General features: G+C 36.0%; 1 protein-coding gene across 7 annotated transcripts in view; it reads right to left on the bottom strand.

Moving 5' to 3' along the window:
• Positions 1-443: 443 nt before the first annotated feature.
• Positions 444-20,916, bottom strand: part of LOC308193831 (uncharacterized protein) — an 82,569-nt gene continuing 62,096 nt past the window's right edge. For 2 of the 7 annotated variants that reach the window (XM_080588908.1, XM_080588909.1), the window contains one exon: positions 444-1,926. In XM_080588908.1, coding sequence (XP_080445034.1) covers positions 574-1,527 — 954 coding nt within the window. In that variant the 5' untranslated portion in view covers positions 1,528-1,926 and the 3' untranslated portion in view covers positions 444-573. Of the gene's footprint in view, positions 1,927-3,392; positions 7,202-12,948; positions 15,543-18,850; positions 19,655-20,916 lie in introns of those variants that run through there. The other 5 variants (XR_013949964.1, XR_013949965.1, XR_013949966.1 and 2 more) reach the window with 4 other exon arrangements.

The following is a 20,916-nucleotide window of genomic DNA, read 5'->3' as shown; positions in this document are numbered from 1 at the left end:
GCAAAAGCAATCCCACGAATGGGTTTGCCTTTTCCTGAGGCAAGAGTAGCCCAGACTGTTTTACCCAGCATGTTTCTTACGTGCACTACAGGAACTTTATCCCCTTCTACAGTACGTAATAGATTTGATTGGGCAGGTCCAGTTCGGTTGGCAGATCCCCTAGTATTGACTAACCAGGTGGCCTTTGCCAAATGTGTATCCCAATTTTTGAATGTCCCAGCACCCATTGCTTTCAGTGTAGTCTTCAACAGTCCATTGTATCGTTCAACTTTTCCAGAGGCTGGTGCATGATAGGGGATGTGATACACCCACTCAATACCATGTTCTTTGGCCCAAGTGTCTATAAGGTTGTTTTGGAAATGAGTCCCGTTGTCTGACTCAATTCTCTCTGGGGTGCCATGTCGCCATAGGACTTGCTTTTCAAGGCCCAAGATAGTGTTCCGGGTGGTGGCATGGGGCACAGGATATGTTTCCAGCCATCCGGTGGTTGCTTCCACCATTGTAAGTACATGGCGCTTGCCGTTGCGGGTTTGAGGGAGTGTGATGTAATCAATCTGCCAGGCCTCTCCATATTTATATTTCAGCCATCGTCTGCCATACCAAAGAGGCTTTGACCGTTTGGTTTGCTTGATTGCAGCACGTTTCACAGTCATGAATAACCTGTGCTATAGTGTCCATGGTCAGGTCCACCCCTCGATCACGAGCCCATCTGTATGTTGCATCTCTACCTTGGTGGCCTGAGGTGTCATGGGCCCATCGGGCTATAAATAATTCACCTTTATGTTGCCAGTCCAGGTCCACCTGAGCCACTTCAATCTTAGCAGCCTGATCCACCTGCTGGTTGTTTTGATGTACTTCAGTAGCCCGATTCTTGGGCACATGAGCATCTACGTGGCATACCTTTATAACCAGGTTCTCTACCCGGGCAGCTATATCTTGCCACAATGCAGCAGCCCAGATGGGTTTGCCCCTGTGTTGCCAGTTGTTCTGCTTCCACTGCTGTAACCACCCCCACAGGGCATTTGCTACCATCCATGAATCAGTATAGAGATAGAGAACTGGCCATATGGGACTATTAAAAGGTGAATGAGTCTTGCTGATCACTCCTTGGCTCTCCAGTTGATGAATTAGCTTAGGGATGGGAATCAGGGAGTCTTGGTTGGTGCGATATTGCTGCCGGTGCACAGCTGTGGTAGCGATTGGCACTTGCTGTTCTTCAACCCTCAGCAACCCCACAACAGAAGGGTCCTCAGAGAGACCAGGCAAGGCAGACAACTGTTTAATGTCCTCTGTCTCCAAGGCAGCTATGCCAAAAGCCCAGCGGAACCCTTTTGGGTCCTTGAAATATCCTCTTCTAAGATAGTCTACGCCAAGGATGCACGGAGCATCCGGGCCAGTCACAATACGGTGCTTTTGCCACTCATTACCGGTTAGACTCACTTCAGCCTCCAATACTGTTAACTGCTGGGATCCCCCTGTCACTCCATAAATAAAGATGGGCTCTGGCCCTTTATAGCTTGATGGCATTAGAGTACATTGTGCACCGGTGTCTACTAAAGCCTTATACTTCTGTGCATCTGACGTGCCAGGCCATCGAATCCACACAGTCCAATAAACTCGATTGTTCCTTTCCTCCCCCTGGCTGGAGGCAGGGCCCTCTAGTCCTGGTCAGAATCTTCGTTTCTGTGTTTAAAGGACTGCCTGCTGGAAGCTGGAGCAGCAAACTTTTCAGAGAACCCCTTTTTCCTGATTGTTTTCTTTTGCAACTCACGTACCCGTGCCTCTAGGGTCGCAGTAGATTTTCCATCCCATTTTCTCATGTCCTCTCCATGGTCACGTAGGTAAAACCACAGGGTGGCAGAGGGTGTGTACCCACCATATCGTCTTCCTTGCACGGATGAACGCTTACGCCTAATAGCTGAGACACTGGTTTGTACAGGTGGAGAGGGAAATAAACTCTCTTTAAGTTGGTGGACCTCTTCAAAAAGTTTCTCCAAAGTATTCTCTTTTAGTTGGTGGACACTGGTGATTTAAACTACGGACAAAAAAATTCTCTCCAGGTACAGATTATTTTTATTTCTCTCCAGGTACAGATTATGTATACATATATGCATATATCTGTGTGTGCATATGTGTGTCTTAACAATACTGGAATTATATATAAAATATGTTAATGGTAGAGGGAGAAAATATGGAGAAATTACTCTAGCATATTTTATGACTTCCAGATTTACCTTGTCTTAATATACATACATATATATATATATATATATATATTTCTTTGTGAAAATTATGGATAAATAAGTCAGCATAAATAATAAGGGATATCATCACCTACAATACTTTTGAAAGAAAAAAAAATCACAACAGAGAATTCCATGTCATATTACGAACAACAAAGTTATTCTCTGACAACCTTCAAGTGGAGTCTCATATGTTAACAATATGAAATCTAGGGTCACTTAAATTTTTCTGAATGTGAACATCTCTGATTACTTTAGTTCCATATACTTACTGCTACCCTTATTCCAGAAACAAAAAGTCAAGGGCAAGGAGGAGGAAGAGATGTATTTAATTCGTTTGTTTTAAATTAAAAGTAGACTAAGTCCTAGGTTTCCAACCACAAGCAATTGCATTGATATATACACATCTGTTATGTATCATATAAGTGTAGACAATGACAGAAAAAGGCTCCAAATTTTCTTACCCCTTTACCCTCAATGCACAAATTAGAAAGAATCCAATTTTCCCTCCCATTGGCGTAATGTCTTTGCAGTATTTGCTGTGATGAAAATTGAACAAGTGGTTTTTCCCTTTAAAGTGAAGGGGAAAAAAAAAAAAAAAAAAAACCTCCAAACACCCACATACAAAGAGCAGATCTTTTCAAAGAAAATATGATTTTCTTAGTTACTTCACTTTAGGATTCATTTTATCAAAGTGATTTTGCTCTGTCATATAGTGTCAGTGGGGTGCACTGCCTTTTGCTGGCATCTTTCAGAAGTCATATGCAGTGTCAAGTGCCCTTTTTCCTCTTGAAAAAATTATACATAAAGATCATAGCACCTGCAATCTTTCTACACTGGTTATATCAATCTGTTAATGCACAGAATAAGAGTTAACTTCATATCATATCCGAGATTCCTTTACAGAGGAAATAGGATGCTCAAAATCACAAGAACTAGTGGTGCTCCGTGTAAGGAATGAATATCAAAAATCTCTACAGATCTTTTCTTCTTTCCATATTTTGTAATCTGTTTTTAATATTTTGTAAACTGATTAATGCCACTATTTATTGAAACAAAATTTAATTTGTTCTGTAAATGTGTTAAGTATGTCTTCTTTTGAATTCATATGTCCACATACCAAAAAAAAAAAAAAAAAAAAAAAGACGGAAAAAATTAAGTACTATTTTATAGATAGTTATTAGGCTTTTCAGTTTAAAGCCTCTGAAATTTCATTCGTGCTTCTCTAAATACATATATTAAAGAATAAAGTTATTATCAATTAAAATTGTCATGTAGTAAGTAATCTATACAAGTCTTTTAAAAATGCTGTTTAGTTTTGCTGAAAATCTACTACATCTGATGAATAATGCATAAATATTTTAACTTGGAAAACATATCCAAATAGGACACAAAAAGGCTTGTCAAATTATAAGAGAAAAATGTGAGGAAATTGTATTACACTATGCAAAGAAATTTGCCAAAGGAATTAAAACCAACTGTATTGCTTACTTACAGCTATCTTTCTTGACTCATCAAAAGCCAAAATAATATATTTTGAAATTTATGGTTTGTTATTTATATAACAAGCTATGAGTAAACTGGCAGGAAAAATATTTAGTGACTTTATCTACTTAAGTACTCTGTATATTTTAATCTAATTTTAATCTAAGGGTCATGTCCAAAATGACAGAATTAGCTCAGAAAATAAATGTTAAAATAAAACTCAGAAAATAAATGTTAAAAACAAATGTTAAACAATCTCAATATTTCCTTTTTAAATTTCTTTGAAGTTCTTAAATCATTGCTAGAATCTTTGCTGAAAATGAAGAAGCCATTAGCTGTTAACAGCCACAGAAAAGCAGGAAAAGGCAATGCAAAAAAAGAATTTCCTGATGCACCTATGAATTATCACAGCTTTATGCAGAAAAATCAAGCACTTGCAACCATCCTTTTCCATTCATTAGAAAAGAATAAAATTCTTTCATATATGTTATGTTCAATATAGGTTAGAAAATAATTATTCTTTGGTTTCTGATGGCTAAAATTTAAGCACCATGAAGATTATTGATTTAAGGACTAATAATCACAGATGAAGGCAGTAACAACACTGGAAGATCAGATATGGTCTTTCTTATGGCCCACATTAACTTCTAGTGCCCTGTCCCCTCAATTTTATTTAATTCAACTATATTTCAAATACAAGTTTTAAACAACCTACAAATACCTGGCACCTTGAGCATATTGCAGTCATATTTCTACCTTTTTGGAAAACTTAGGGCTGCTTTCACTTTTGGCACTACCAAAAGTGGCACTACCACTACTTTTTGGAACTACCTCATCCTAGTTCTGCTATTTAGAGAAGTGAAGAACAAATTATAGTCTTAAAGGAAACCTTCAGGAGCACTTAATTTGGTTAAGAACAGAAGAAAGTGTGAACGTTACTTGGATTGCACTTGAATTCAATAAAGTACTTTTTAAAAAGTACAAGAACCTTATGTGCCATTCAGTTATTTTTCTCTATAAATATGGCTTTATTATATTTTTGGCCAAAAAATAAAAAATAAAAAAAGAATAGGCTGAACACTTGGAGTAAATATAATCAACTTAGCTGAACTAACTTCAATAATCCACCCCAACTGATAAGATGACCCTATTATATTAGATAATATCTAGTAATCTAATAGAGATATATATTATTTTCTTCCTGCTTTACAAAGTATTTTAGAATAACTTAATTACGTTCACCTTAGACTCTGGCAGAACTCCTGTGGCTGATTTTAGACTATGTTTTTCATGTAATACCGGATACAGTTCTCTTGTTCTGAGAAATTGTTTCTATAAGTACAAAGAAAGTAGGCCTAAGAACTGGTAACCCAGCTGGTGAAGAAGTAAGATTGATATCCTTCCCCTCAGCATGCCTGTATTTTTCTCTAAGTGTCCTTGAATATAGTTTGAATTTTCAGTGAAATTTAAAAGATCTATTTTGCTATCCTGTGAAAGCAAACTCTTAAGATGATACAAGACTGTACCTAAATGATGGCTTCTTTAAGGTCCTCCAAGAGGTTCCAGACAGAAAAAGCTAAATTTCCAAGTATAGCATGCATACAGTGGATTATGCAAGATTACTGTCACTGAAGAACAAAGCTGATGTCAAGTAAATGTAGCACTAAGAAAGAGACAGATTAAAATTTTCCCCTTAGGCATGCTGGATTCAGTGCCTTCTCCGGTCTGACAAGATAATGCATTTAAGGAGGAAAAGTATGGGATTTTTATGACAAAATGCAACTAAAAGTCATATTCCTTGATAACTGTCCTGTTGCATGTATTACTATATGCATATGCATGACTCATGACAGTTAGATATAACATATTTAATATAGTTATATTTTTGCCAAACACAAGGCACCATTTGTCTTGGGGAGCTCCCCATTACTGGTCTGACAGCTTTATAGCTCTGTTGGGAAATGAAGTATAACATCAGGTTACTAAGCAACTCCACAGCTTTTTTAAAGTACTTCTTGGAACTCACTTGTTTCTTCTAATTGATTCAGTCCACATCATTTTGAACATAAATGGGACATCATGTTTAGAAATATGCTGCATAACTACTTTTAGCTAACATGTCTTACTACCTCTGCATATCTAAATCAAGCACTGGCATATAAATGTCATATTGAAAGCAAATTTTTATCTTCTTCTTGAGTTGCACTGACATTTAATATATATAAATTATTTTGACAGTTCAAGCTAGTCTCTGAAGTTGTCTGCCGACTGTCAGAAAATAACATGAGAGACTGAAGAGCAACTTCATTTTTAAAGTTTTACAAAGAATAAAGTTTTAATTAGTCAATCTGACTTACTTCTTTAATGCACTCATATGATGTAATACATTAGAATTAATAGGAAATCTATCTCTGTACATGTAATCATGTTAGTTTTTGTAATCATTAAACCTTTGATCCAGATAGCATCTCATACCATCTCTGAATATTAGTGAACTAGTCCTTTATCATCCCTAGCTCTTCTCCCCATTTTATTGGTGGTGAATAGTAAATAATGAAACACTGTACACAAGCTGGCTTTGGTTTCATCCCTCAAGCTAACCTATGTGTTTCTTTCTTAATATCCTTCCTTATTTTTCCACATTTTTAATATTTTTGAAATGACTAAATACATTCTTCATAGGCAAAAAAAAAAACAACTAATGAAAATGAGAGGCACACAAAGGACCACCTAAAAATATGTCTTATCTCCTGATATTTTGTCTTTTTTAAGCTTGCTTATCATTTTGTTCTAGGTCTCTTTTGTGCTTTCTGCCACCCAGTCTTCCATTTGATAAAGTATATTTATTTTATTCACTGATTTATGTAGGTGCTCTCCTGCAACTGTGACAGGAAAGAAAAAAAAAAAAAAAAAAGGTGTATCTTGATGATCACTTAGATCTGCAAACTGTATCTATGACCACAAATTTTACTGTGCTTTATCAGTTAAAATACTTTTGGAGGCTTAAGCGTAAGTAAGAAGACCCATCAGTGATTTGATTCAGTAAACTAACCCAATCCAAGTTTATAAGTATAAATCATAAATTAAGACATATGACAAAACATATTTTTAAACTGCTGAAATGACATTCTTCCCCTCTCAATGAAGCATATATTAGTTACAGAGAATGCTTTTTGTCTGCTGCAACTAATATCAGTTTCTTGGAGTCTTATGAAAAGGTTCATATACATGCACTAGATTATGAGATAATCATAATAATGAAGCAAAACTTTTGTATATCACTTATAAGAATGATCTATTGGGGCACAGTTAGGATACACTCTAACCTGAGTCAGAATGTTCCAGTTCAGAATGAGTCTTCTTCCAGTGCCTCTGATGTTCCTCAGGCCATATAAATGATGACTAGTCAGGAGACCTCCATTTTATGGCCTGTGGAAGAAGCCAATACCTGGCAAACGTTCTTGATGCCAGAACTGTGGTGAGAGAATAGGAAGAAGGGAACATATAAGCAAATTTCACAAAAAGTGTTTAAGATTTGTCATGTTTTACATTACTTTTATAAAAAATAAGATCAAAATTCCAGTTATGAAGAATGAATAGAGTATTTCTTTCCTTATTTTTCTTGCCAACTATGCAGCATTTCCTCAGAATTTTGATGAATGACAGCATATTCAACAGCTAAATTTGATTTACAAGTTATGTTCAGTTAATAACAAATTTGTTGTTGATTTCTCAGTGATGTAGAAAACAAAACAAAACAAAACTACAAAATAATCCAAAACATTGATGTTCAGTTTTTTATGGACTTAATAATCTTTTTTTCTTTTTTTTCTTTTTTTTTTTTTTCCAAACTATAGTTAACTTTTCTATCTTTTTAAACAGTAGAGTTGAAATAAATAAATCTAGATTATGGGATTTTTTTCTGGAGTAGATAGAGGAGCCACGTCAGGAAACCACATTTTAAAGAATGAACATATAGATTTCTAGTGTAAACAAATTCATTAAAATAATTCAGCATGAACCTAAGAAAACAGCAAACATTTTCATTCTGGAAAAGAAAGTATATAAATATATATATATAAATACATACATAATTAGTCTGCTACTTTTCTATTTAATTCACCATAAGTGAAAAGACTTTAAACAGCTATTCACTATTTAGTATCATGATGGAGGAGCAACTAGAAAAGTCCACTGAAAAGCACAGTACAAGAATGAAGTAGGACTCTGAGGAGGCAACGAATAACATAAACTATTACATAGACAGTATATAAGTCCATAATTTGCATTCATCTTATAAGTTTTATACATTGTTCTTAGGACAAAATCCCTATCAAGGACCGAATAGGGAATGAATCATATGTTGTCTGAGACTGTAAAGTCTGTGCAAAACACTCCCAATAATGTCAAGCTATGGAAGACAGAATTACCAAGTCAAACGATGTCAGGAACCAGAAAGCATTTAACATGAAAAGGCATCTTTCAACCAAAGAAATGTATGCAAATTTCAGTCATTTGAATTGCTATATTTGTTGCTTCAGTAAAATTATTAGAGTATGTTTTTGTAATATATCGGAATATTTTGGTATTTAGGAAATCACACAATCAATAACTTCTTACCTGCCACCAAGTAAAGCACATAATATGTATAAATTCAGAGTTAAACAAACAAATTTTAAAAAGCATTTGTTAATCCAAGTTACTTATATTATGCAGATTTACATGTTTACTATCACATAAACTTGTACACCAAATAAGACATTGTCAAAGTGCTGATTTCTTGCTATGTATCTCCAGGAACCCCTCAGGATTCTACATGCCTGTGAACCACTTCGGACTATTTTTCCTCTTGCATGTTTGTGGCATTCAATGAATCACAAAGGCATACCATGCAACAGTCACCTCTTAGCTCTTATACATTTCCCCTAGGATGAATACATGTATTTTAAATATATCCTTTTGCCAGCTGCCACAGACTTTTTTCAGACACTGACAATGATGGGAGTCAAAACCAGCAGTGAACAAGATTTGTCCAGATCTGAAAATAAATTTCAGTCCAGATAGTAAAGAATGAACCACAGTGCATACTTCTGTAGAAGGCAGAGTAAATAAAATAGATGGGAATAACTCATAAGGTACTCAGAAAAGCTGCAGCTATACTCTTAGGTTTATAATTCAACAATGTGGTGTATGGGCTCAGATTAATATTGAAAATATTCAATATTAATTCAATATTAAAGATATTCAAAGCTGCACTTTGTTGGAACTAGTCAAGAATGAGGTAATATGAATGAGGCAAAGAAAAAGATAAGAAGTTAGGAAACCCTGACTATATTTATAGTCCTGTCAAATTTGAAAAGTGACCACAGACAAGCCACTTCAGATGTATTGGGATGTTAAAAGGTGACTGGGTCACAAAAATACAAAAAATCAATAGTCAAATGTGGTGACAAAATTATCAAAGAAGTTATCCACAAAATTAGGTAGAAATTGTTTTTGTGTTCTAAGAGTAAGAATAATTAAATATATATATAACTCCCCACTGGCAAACAAGAACATAACAGCTGAGGTTTTGATCACAATGAACTGCTTGGCTCTGCTTAGACACGGGAGAATAGTTAAGCTGAGCACTGCAACACTTTTCATTGTTTTAGCAGGAATTCCCAGGTGTGCTTACTACACTAGGCCTTGCATATGTTGTTCTATCCACTTGATATATGTGTACAAAGATTTCTATTTAGTAAGAACCACTTGTAAAGTCTCAACTTGCTAAGACTAAGGCTTAAAATAAACAAACAAACAAACAAACAAACAAACAAACCTACATACCAGGTTTCAATATTCTGGAAAAACAATTTATAGAGAATATGCATGTATACATAATGTAAAAGGAACAGGGTCCTGCACCTGGGGAGGAACAACCCCAGGCACTGGTACAGGGGGCTGACCTGCTGGAGAGCAGCTCTGTGAAGAGGAACCTGGGGGTAGTGGTGGACATGTTAACCATGAAACACCAGTGTGCCCTTGTGGCCAAAAAGGCCAATGGGATCCTAGCCTGCATCAAGAAGAGTGTGGACAACAGGTCAAGAGAGGTGATCCTCCCCATCTACTCAGCCCTGGTGAGTTCACACCTGGAATATTGTGTGCAGTTCTGAGCTCCCCAGTACAAGAGGGATGTAGAACTTATAGAGTCCAGCATAGAGCCACAAAGATGATTAAGGGACTGGAGCATCTGTCCTATGAGGAAAGACTAAGCAAGCTGGGCCTGTTTAGCCTAGAGTAGAGGAGACAGATGGAATCTCATCAACCTCTATAAATACCTGAGGGGACAATGTAAAGTGGATAGGGCCAAACTTTTCTCAGTTGTGGCCAGTGATAAGACAAGGGGTAATGGGTATAAACTGAACCACAGGAGGTTTCATAGCCATATGAGGAAGAACTTCTTTACAGTTTGGGTGACAAAGCACTGGAACAGGCTGCCCAGAGAGGTTGCAGAGTCTCCTTCTTTGGAGATATTCAAAACCCACCTGGATGCGATCCTGTGTAACATATTCTAGGTGACCCTGCTCCAGCAGGAGGGGTTGGACGAGATGATCTCTGACGGTTTCTTCCAGCCTCAGCCACTCTGTGATTCTGTGATTTTTATTCACTAAGATCTGAGTGATTATGTTTGATAGAGCTTTGATGAGAGATATCAAAACCAAGTGGGGTTGTCTTCTTTCTACCTCGGTTTTCCTTATATACCTGATACTTTTATGCTATCGCCCTCCATCCCCATAAAGTCTCAACTACTCCTGATATTGTTCATCTTGTTTTCTTTTCTGTTGGTCGTCATTCTTCTCACATTTTCATGCAAGAAGTTCTGCCTGTTTGCACTTCCTTGTCCTTATCTTGTTCATCTTTTTTTTTTTAATTTTTATTTTGATAAAAAATTTTTTTTTGATAAAACTTTTCTGTACAATTATACCTCTCTGCCATGCCAATCCATTTAAATATCTGTAACAAAAAGAGGTCAACACCTCCCATACAGTTAAATGCCACTTGTGACACAGGCCTAAATTCATAGAAATTTTGTAATAATATTTTGCTGGACAGATGAAAGCATCTCTTCAGCCTATGACAAATAATAAGGTTCAAGTAACTGTCTTTTGATAAACTTTTACTAGTGTATTTATAGAAGTCACCACATTTTTGAGTTCACAAGTGCCTAGATGAGCCTCAGGAGCGTCTATCTTTTCCTGAGCATCACCACTTCAGTCAATGAAACCTTCCAACATTTATGATTCTATGATTCTATGATTCACACTTACTATACTTGTTAAACTCCTTCATACACTTCCTGTTCCAAATGATAGAGGGGCCAGTGAGGAGAGGTGCTGTGCTGTAGGGGGTGGTGGGAAATGTGAAGTTCAAGGACAGCCTTGGCTACAATGATCATGAAATGGTGGAGTTTAGGAACCTGAGGGCAGCAAGGAGGGCACACAGCAACCTTGCTAGCCTAGATTTTGGTAGAGCAGACTTTGCCCTCTTTGGGGATCTGCTTGGTAAAGTACCATGGGACAAAGCCCTGCAGGGAAGAGGAGCCCAAGAAAGCTGTTTAATATTCAAGGATCACCTCCTCCAGGCTCAGGAGTGATGCATCCCAACAAAGAGGAAGTCAGGCAAAAACACCAGGAGGTCTGCGTGGATGAACAACGAAAACTCAAGCAAAAGAAAGAGGCCTACAGAGGGAGGAAGCAAGGATGTGTAGCTTGGGAGGAATACAGAGACATTGTCCAAACAGACAGGGATCAGGTTAGGAAAGCTAAAACCCTGACAGAATTATTATAATTTGGCCAGGGATGCCAAGGGCAACAAGAGAGGCTTCTATAGGTAAGTCAGTGATAAAAGGAAAAATAGGGAAATTGTGGGCCTTTTCTGGAAGGAAATGCAAGACCTGGTTACCCAGGATATGAAGAAGGCTGAGGTACTCAATGACTTTTTTTCCTCAGTCTTCACTAGCAAGTTCTCTAGCCACACACACAGCTGCAGAAGAAGGCAAAGGCCTTCTGGGAGAATGAAGAACTCCCCACTGCGGGAGATCAGGTTCAAAACCATCTAAGAAACCTGAAGGGGCACAAGTGCATGGGACCTGATGAGATGCATCTGCAGGTCCTGAGGGAACTGGAGGATGTAGTTGTTAAGCCACCATCCATCATATTTGAAAAGTTGTGGCAGTCTGGTGAAGTTCCCACTGACTGGAAGAGGGGAAACATAACCCCCATTTATAACAAAAGAAAAATAAAACCCAGGGAATTATCAGCCAGTCTGTCTCACCTCTGTGCCTGGCAAGATCATGGAGCAGATCCTCCTGGAAACTAGTGATGAGTGGCATTCCTCAGAGATTGGTATACCATCTAACCCTTTCCTCCCTGAGCACTATAGCTTTTGTTTGTGAGATTTTCCCTGGCTTCATGGAAATTTCAGCTTGTATATCATAGGAATTATCTATACATTTTTTTATCTCAATATTTAAAATAACTTGCCCTGTATATTTGAGACCATACATAGGACAATAACAGAGGAAATCTGACAGCTGTTGTCAGAATTACAGATTCAAACCCTTTTCTTCTCTCCAATACTAATAAAACGAAGTAATATGTTTGCTAACCTCCCCATCCTGGTGAGGAAGGGGAGTGAGACAGTGGCTGCATAGGGGTCTAGCAGCCAGTCAAGGCCAATCTACCACAAATGCCAAGCATTATTCAGCAAGCCAAAGCTGAATATGTTAAAAAATGTATAAAAACAATACCAAGGATCAAGAATTATATTCTAGGTTTCTTGAGCTTATAAAAAAAGAATACAAAGTGTGATACAGTATGCATCACAGATAAGAATGTTTTATTTCTTTTAGAAACATGTATCATTCTGACACTATAATCTTAATTTTAGTTATCTTGAAATATTATACGTGTATTAAAAATATATTTCAAATTGCATACTATCAAACATTTTTGTTAGAAATATTTTTGATATATTTTTTCTAGAACTGAAAATCCCAAAATAAAAATCAGTTTCCCAAATCTATTGATATTCTAGTGTGCATATAACCAGAAGGCGAACGCTTTTTTTTTTTTTTTTTTTTTGTCTTTTACTTTCTCTTTTGTTATGCAGGCAGGTTAAAAACAAAGTGAAAAAGATTGAAAAAAAAAAAAAGAAGGTGTTTGTGGAGGGAGGAATCTCAGCAATTTTCAGGATATGTGGAAGATTGTTGTCATCTTCGCTAGAAAGCTCTGGAAAGCAAAATCCAAATCAGTCTTCCAAATAGATGAAGAGCAACATGAAAGTTGTTAACATGACTTTTTTTTTTTTCTACTTTTTTTATTTTTGGTTTGGTTTTACTTTTCTTCTCAGATGAGACATTCTTTTTTCCCACTTCAGAGTCTTAAATTTTTTCTGGCTAGAAACAGACAGAAGAATACCACTCACTTTTAAAACAGTGAATTTTATTTTTTCCTGATCTACACTGACATTTATAACCCTTACCAAAACCTAAAGCACATCTGTTGGTGTTTCTATATAATACTATAGATAAGGGTTTTAAGAGTATCACAAAAAAAGATGGACTGTACTTCCATCACAATTTTTGCTTTACTGTTAAAAGTTAGAGGGAAAAGCCTGTTTTATATATATATATATAAAGTTTTATAAAATATTTTGAGACAGCTTATTAAATTTTGACCTTGATTTTTTTTTTTTTCTTAGAATGACATATACAGTGAAAGGCCTTAGTATTATCTCATCCTGAACCCAATATATTACATTTCCAGACACTAGACCAGAAGTTATTTCTACAGGATCATATTTCTTTTTTCATTTTTTTTTTCTTTCTCCAAGCAATATTGTTCCTGGTTTATAGTGGCTTGTTCTCTGTCCTTTAGTCATTTTCTTTTAAATTAATATGCCAGACTCTCTTCTGTTCAATGATTCTGCACCTTACACAACCTCTGATATTAAAAATCTTCCTGATCAGACCTTAAGTATGATGTCTACACTGCAATCCTTTGTCTACTGTGGCAATGATACTAACAAATTAGTAAGGCATAACCTTCCTATTCCAAATTCCTTTAATCAAGCTGTACTTTTCTAAGCATTTTCCAACCTGGTGGTTTAAAATAGTTTCTAATACCTTTCTACAAATTGAAGTCAAACTATTTGGTCTTTAATTTCCTGCTGTGTCCCTAGGCTTTTTCTTAAATAAGGATATTCTGTAGGCTTCTCTAATTTCTGTTCCCACTCCCATTAATATCTCTTGGGAGATGACTGGTTCTGGGGTCTTGATCAATGTTCAGAGCTTCTTGTACTTCATAAGTTCAAGGTTTTATTTGTTCCTTTCTTAATTTACTATAATTTCCCTCCTGTAAATTTATCATTTAATAAAGACAAAATTCAAGAGAATTTTGCAGAAATCTGTAAGATTTGTTATTTTTGACTTTCTCTTTTCTTGTGTATGCAATATGCCAGACTTTTATTCATTTCTACATAAATAAATTTACTTGAAACCAATTTAAATGAAAGTCTTTGTCAGAATATATTCTGATGTGCCTCTTCACCTATTTAATTTTAACATTATTTGTAGTATGTATGTTTTTAATCTTTCTGCTTCTGAACTTAAACTTCTGAAAAAGCATCTGAATATAAGGTCTTACCTGTTTCTTTGCTAATTACCCATCTTGTACTTGCTGAGCTAAATTCTTATTTGATACCATAACTAATTGACCCAATCTATCTTGTTCTTAATTTTAAATTCATAAAATAAGAATTGGCTGGTAGGATTTTATAAGGAAGAAAAAAAGTAGTGATTATGCTATATGATACTCCAAATGACAGTCGTGTAATATAAGTCATCTGAATACCACATGTATGTATTTACCATGCCCACCTATGCATACACACACACCCTATATATATCACTATATCATAGATATATATGTATATTGATTCAAAATAACAGATATATTTTTCTTCCGCTTCTTAAAAAAGCTCAGTGAAAGAGGAATTTCTGATCCAAAACAAGTGGAAGATCTCCTCATATAAACAAATACTCTGCCTTTCTTATTCTTCCTTCCCTTTCTTTACAAAACTGCTTCATAACTGTTCCAGAAACTTTTCAGTGAATCTAACTCTCCAAAATTCTGCTGTACAGCAAGAAAAGTGCTTTTACAGGAAAAGGTCTTTTTTTTTTTCCTGATTCTTTCTCTTCTCACTGGGAAATATGCATATATAATAATAACAATAAATAAACATAAAGAAAAAAGAAGAAAAACAAAACAAACAAAACAAAACAACAACATCAAAAAAGAGTGATTTACTAACACAAGTAGCCCTGAACTTCTTTTGAGAATTAGCCACAAATTGTTAACCTTTCTGAACAGTGAATACCCAATCAGAAACAGAAGAAAGGATTTCCTATTTCATATTCAAGAAGTTTGTTTTTAAGTCTATCTGGACATTTGCAATGCATTTAACACTGTCCCACATTACATCCTTGTATCTAAATTGGAGAGACATCGGTCTGATGGATGAACCACTTGGTGGATAAAGAATTGTCTGGATAGTCACACTCAAAGTGTTGCGGTCAATGGCTCAATGTCCAAGTGGAGACCAGTGATGTGTGGTGTTCTTCGGAGGTCAGTACTGGGATTGGTGCTGCTTAACATCTTTGCTGGCAACATGGATGGTAGGATTGAGTGCACCCTCAGCAGGTTTGCCCAGGACTCCAAGCCGTGTGGTGTGGTTAACAGAGTGGAGGGAAGGGAAGACATCCAGTGGGACCTGGACAAGAGTGACAGGTGAACATCATGAAGTTCAACAAGGCCAAGAGCAAGGTCCTACCCATGGATTGGAGTAATCCAAAACACAAACACAGGTGGTGTGGAAAATGGATTGAGAGCAGCCCTCGTGAGAAGGACCTGGGGGTGTTGGTTGATGAGAAGCTCAACATGAGTCGGCAATGTGTGCTTGCAGCTCAGAAAGCCAACCATACCCTCCTGGGCTGCATCAAAAGAAGCGTGGCCAGCATGTTGAGGGAGGTGATTCTCCCTCCCTGCTCTGATCTTATGAGACCCCACCTGGAGTGCTGTGTCCAGCTTTGGAGCTCTGGGGTCATCTACATAAGCAGGATATGAACAAATCACAGCAAGTCCAGAGGAGGGTCACAAGGATGATCAACAGGTTGGAACACCTCTGCTGTGAGGACGAGCTGAGGGAGTTGGGTTTGTTTAGCCCGGAGAACAGAAGGCTCTGGGGAGACCTTCTAGAAGTCTTCTGGTACCTAAAGGAGGCCTACAGGAAAGCAGGAGAGGGACTCTTTTTCAGGGAGTGTAGTCATAGGAGAAGGAGTAATGGCTTCAAATGAGAAGAGGGAAGATTTAGATCAGATATTAGGAAGAAATTCTTTACTCAAATGGTGGTGAGGCACTGGAACAGACTGCACAGAGAAGTTGTGGATAACCCATCCCTGGAATGTGTAAGGCCAGGCTGGATGGGGCTTTGCGCAAACTGGTCTAGTGGAGGAACTAGATGATCTTTAAGGTTCCCTCTTACCCTAACAATTCTGTGATTCTATGACTGTATGAAACATAGACAGACCAAGTAAACTAGTGTAATAAAACTGAACTAAGGTGTGGCTATGAAGACATGGTCTTCATTAATACTCTTTTCTAGCCACCAGTCTTCTTGAAAACAGGGATAGACCAGTTTCTGTACACTTCCAGGTACAACATTTACCAGAATGCTTCCATTTACCATCTTCTGTTCATTCTTATTAGGATTGATATAATAATATTACTTTCAAAGTTATTTGATTTTCTGCATATATCTCCCTCTGATCTTCTCAGGTAGATGGTTTGACTGGGTAACACTAGGCAGTGTAAGAAGTACTACTGTTGGTCAGCCATACGGAAAAAAGAGTTAACTGCCTGATACCATCTTTAATTTCTGTATCTCTTTCCCTTTCATTAATTTAACCTGTTCCTTTGAATTTTATGCTATTTGTCACCATTTAGGTTGGAGAAAGATGATATAGATATTCTGTGGACCATGTGATGCATATTTATCCTTCTTCCTGTAAATGATTTACTTTCCCAAATAAGTTCTACAGAAAGCTCTTTTTCTATCTTTTTTTTTTTTTTTTTTAAATCTGGACTGATGATGGATGTTTTACTTGCAAATGTCTTACCTGCATCCCAACAAATAAAATTTAATACATATATTTTGCCAGAAGACCTCAAAGGTAATTCTAGGGCTTAGGTCAATGTGAGTGGAGAAGCTTTTCAGGTGATCTGACTTCAGAATTCATTCTTTTTCAAGCATATAGCATGTTAGTGATATTTCCTATTCATTCATCATAAGTATCTTATAAATTTAAGTTTTTGTTTTGTTTTGTTTTGATCACACATCTGAGGTTTCTGCTTGTTCAGAGTGCCTTAACACCTAGTTCATGAGTAATCAGTATTAAGTAACTAAATTGTTAGGCTATTTTTTTCACTGGATATGATTGCCGATGTACTCATTCCTACGAATATTTAGGATCTAAGAGTGTGAACATACAACTTCATTAAGAGAAGAAACAAATATTTTCTTTGCTCTTTTACATATTTCCATGTAATCATTCAAGATGAATCCCAATCACCAAACTGCTTATAAAAGAAGGTGTTCTAAACACTCAGTTGTTTAAAATAAAAGCTAAAATAATAATAATAATAATAATAATAATAATAATAATAATAATAATAATAATAAGTATGTAAACAACAACAGTCCTCCTCCATACCAATTTCTTAAGCTATCTGATAATATCAGGTTTGGAAACACACCTTACTATTAAGCCAGCATGCTCACTATTCAAGCAATATTCAGTGACATTTTGGTACAAATACCAAGATTATTATCTTTTAATATTAAACATTATATGAGTGTTTAAAGTGTCGGTGAAGCATATTCATATTAAATATTATTGCTGACATTTAGGAAAGGTCAAATGGGTTGCCCTTATGCAAAAAACAGTATTAGCTGTAAGACAAAATTATTACCACTATTAACAATAATCATTTGATTTGAAAATGATAAAGTTTGGAAATTTTCTTGTCTTTTACAAATTAACACAATTACTTGTTTAAAGTTGATCAAAATTGCAATCTCTTGAACAGGGTAATGTCAACATCAGGTTTTCCTCTGAATTCCATTGAGCTTATTTATTTCCTACCCAGCCACATATTGAAAAAAAAATACAGCCACAGAGTGGAGGATGTCATTATTTCCCTTATACAGCAGATATAATTACTAAGTTCCCTATGCATATAACAAAGGTGAGTAGGTGAAGCCAAGAAAGATGTTTGTTTACCACTCTCCGCAGCAGAAAAAGCTAACGTTCTATAACTAATTTAATTCTTTGCCTGAACAGAGGGATTGATCCTGTGTAGTCATCAGCATTTTTCCCTAGAGAATAAAACTCTTGTCTGTAATCTGAAACTTTGTTTTGCTAGAAACTTTATTAGCACTAAACTCATTTTAAATTAAGGTAATAAAAGAACTGGAGAGGAAACTCCAGGTGCATTAGCTGCAGCTGTCTTCCTACTTCTTCCCATCTGAAATTTTGCAAGACATACATGGATTTATCTTCATTTTCCCTTCTTGTCTTGGTGGGATTTTATTGAGTTGTGTATGCTCTGCTTCTGTGTGTTCTAAGATTTTCTTTTCTTTGGAAATTTAGATCCTAGAACTTCCAGTTCATAGGTCAGAGTAGATTAGTTTCTAATCTGGAGATAGTGATGTTATTTTGCTTTCAGACAGAAAGTAGTAAACAAAGTCTTCCAACATAAATCAGCAGTCAAAGAACATAATTTTTATTTATATCCATGTACATATTATCGATAAAAACCTATTATGGCTTAGGCTTTCCTTCTTCTAATACAATTGGTAGCCTCTCTTGTTCTCCGAAAAGATACATTTTAGAGCAGCTTTATCTCCCACTGGACAGAATTCTGACTTTATGTCTGATACAATGTATATGGCATCTTAATTTGTCATAGTTCATGATGAGATATCAATGTGCATGGCATAATCTAATGGGGTATTCAAGAACTGATATTAGGCATGACACTAATGTTCTTTTATCAATGATCTAGATTGATGATCTAAATGTCTTTGATAATAAAATTTGCTGATGACAGAGAGTGGGGGAAAATAAATAATTAAGAGAGTAGGATATTGCTACCATAATCTTAATATCTTGGCTAAATTGATTGAATCCAGTAAGCTGAATTTTAGTAAAATCAAACTCATATGAGAAGTGATAAGGCAGGTTATATCTGTAAAGTTCTGAGGGCAATTTTGGGGAATAGTCGTCTAGATGGTAATACATGAGGATATTATCTTGGAAATCCCGAATACACTCTATGTAATTTAGAAGAACTGATTCCACTGATTATATTAGATCAGATGGAAGTAGAGAAAGTGATCTATCTCTTTATAACATTGCTAAGGCCACTACTGTGTAATTACACGGGGGAAGGAAGAAGAAGGAAATAAATCTTTGAAATCTTTCCCAAGTCCTTAAGACAACAAAATATTTGAGACCTAAGTCATCGTCAGGATCACTGTGTTAAAGAAGATCAGCAGGATGTATACTAAGGAGAAGAAAAGAATATGAGTACCTCCTGAACAACCTGGAAAACAGAGTGTTCATAGAGAAAAACTTTCAGTACCTGAAAGAAAGCCTTTGATCATTCATTCTATTCCCAGATATTCCAAAGATGTCAGTGAACAGATAACTTGGGATAGGAAGTAGTAAACTGATATTTCCAAGGAGTACCTCTGCTTAACTTCTTGCTTTCTTATGCTGCTCAGGGTGTCTGCAGTAATACTGATAGGTGCCAGCAAATATCCTGAGACAGAAACAGCACTTCTGTTAGACAGTGATATAGAAATGCACCACCTACCCCTTAAAATGACAGCAAACCAACATAAGGCTATTTTTGTTCACAAAATTCTACCAATTTCCAAACATAATACTAGTTATATTTTTATTGCTATAAGCAGCATTGCATAATGCCATGAAAATATACATCTGAGCTTTTAATAACCAGCTACATGCCAGTGATGCTGCACCTTCCTCAGAAATATGATCTTCCTGAGCAGTGCAAGAAAGAAAATGCAGTCTGAAATTTAAAGTTCTTATAAACATTCCAATCAAAAAGAGATTATCTTTATGCCTATTTGTGACTACTGTGAGGGTCTGTGTGTGAATGCAGGTGCATGAATGCATACACTCATGTGCCACTCTCTGAACAATTGGTTGGCTTTCCAAGTTTCTTTCCTTTCCTCCTCTTTCCTTCTCTCTCTCTTTCTTACTTTCCTTCTTTCTCTCTTTTTTCCTTCTTTTACTTTCTTTTTTTTCTTTGTTTCTTTCTGTCTGTCTGTCTTTTTGTTTAAATAGCTCTCTATGGGGATAAGATACAGGTCAGTCTTCTCTTGCAGAGCATTTTGCACAAACTTAAAATGCCGTTCAGAAGTCTGCACTTGCATTGTACATTTTTTGCATGCGTATATACTAACATCATTTATATCCTTTAAACCGTGTATGCAATCCTCAAAAAGAGTGTCCAGATTTATCTGACTGGTTGTGAAACCAACTTTATTGATTTTTTTTCCACATATATGGTAGATTTTTTTCTCCCCCAGTCCCAGTCCCTGGGCTAATAAACACATTTAAGATATAATTCCATCATAGTCTGCACCACAAATATTAATATTTATTATTATTATTAAATTTTCTTTCCTCTGATTTTTCATCTTTATTCACAGAAAGTTCTTATTGTTTTCTATGGGTGTATAATGCAACCCTGTCTTTCAATTGAGAAGTGGGTTTATGTTTCACAAATTCTTAATGTCTTTTTCAGAGATTAGCACGTGTTCCTTTTCAGGAAATAGCTTCACAAAATTATCATGAGTGTTAGATAAATTGCTATAATAATTGCAACAAGACGCAGATTTATTAAAACAATGAGGAAATTAAAACTAAGTAAATAGTTTTATTAATCGACACATCCCAGTGTAGAGATTTGTAAGAAAAATATTGATATATATAATTAACATATGAAACTGTGTGTGTGTGTTAGCACCAGAAGAAAAAACAAAGCAAACAAAC

This window comes from Anser brachyrhynchus, assembly GCF_964034855.1.
Source record: "Anser brachyrhynchus genome assembly, chromosome: 4".
NCBI classification, from domain to species: domain Eukaryota; kingdom Metazoa; phylum Chordata; class Aves; order Anseriformes; family Anatidae; genus Anser; species Anser brachyrhynchus.
The sequence above is the reverse complement of the archived record's forward strand: the minus strand, read 5'-3'. Positions and strand labels throughout refer to the sequence as shown.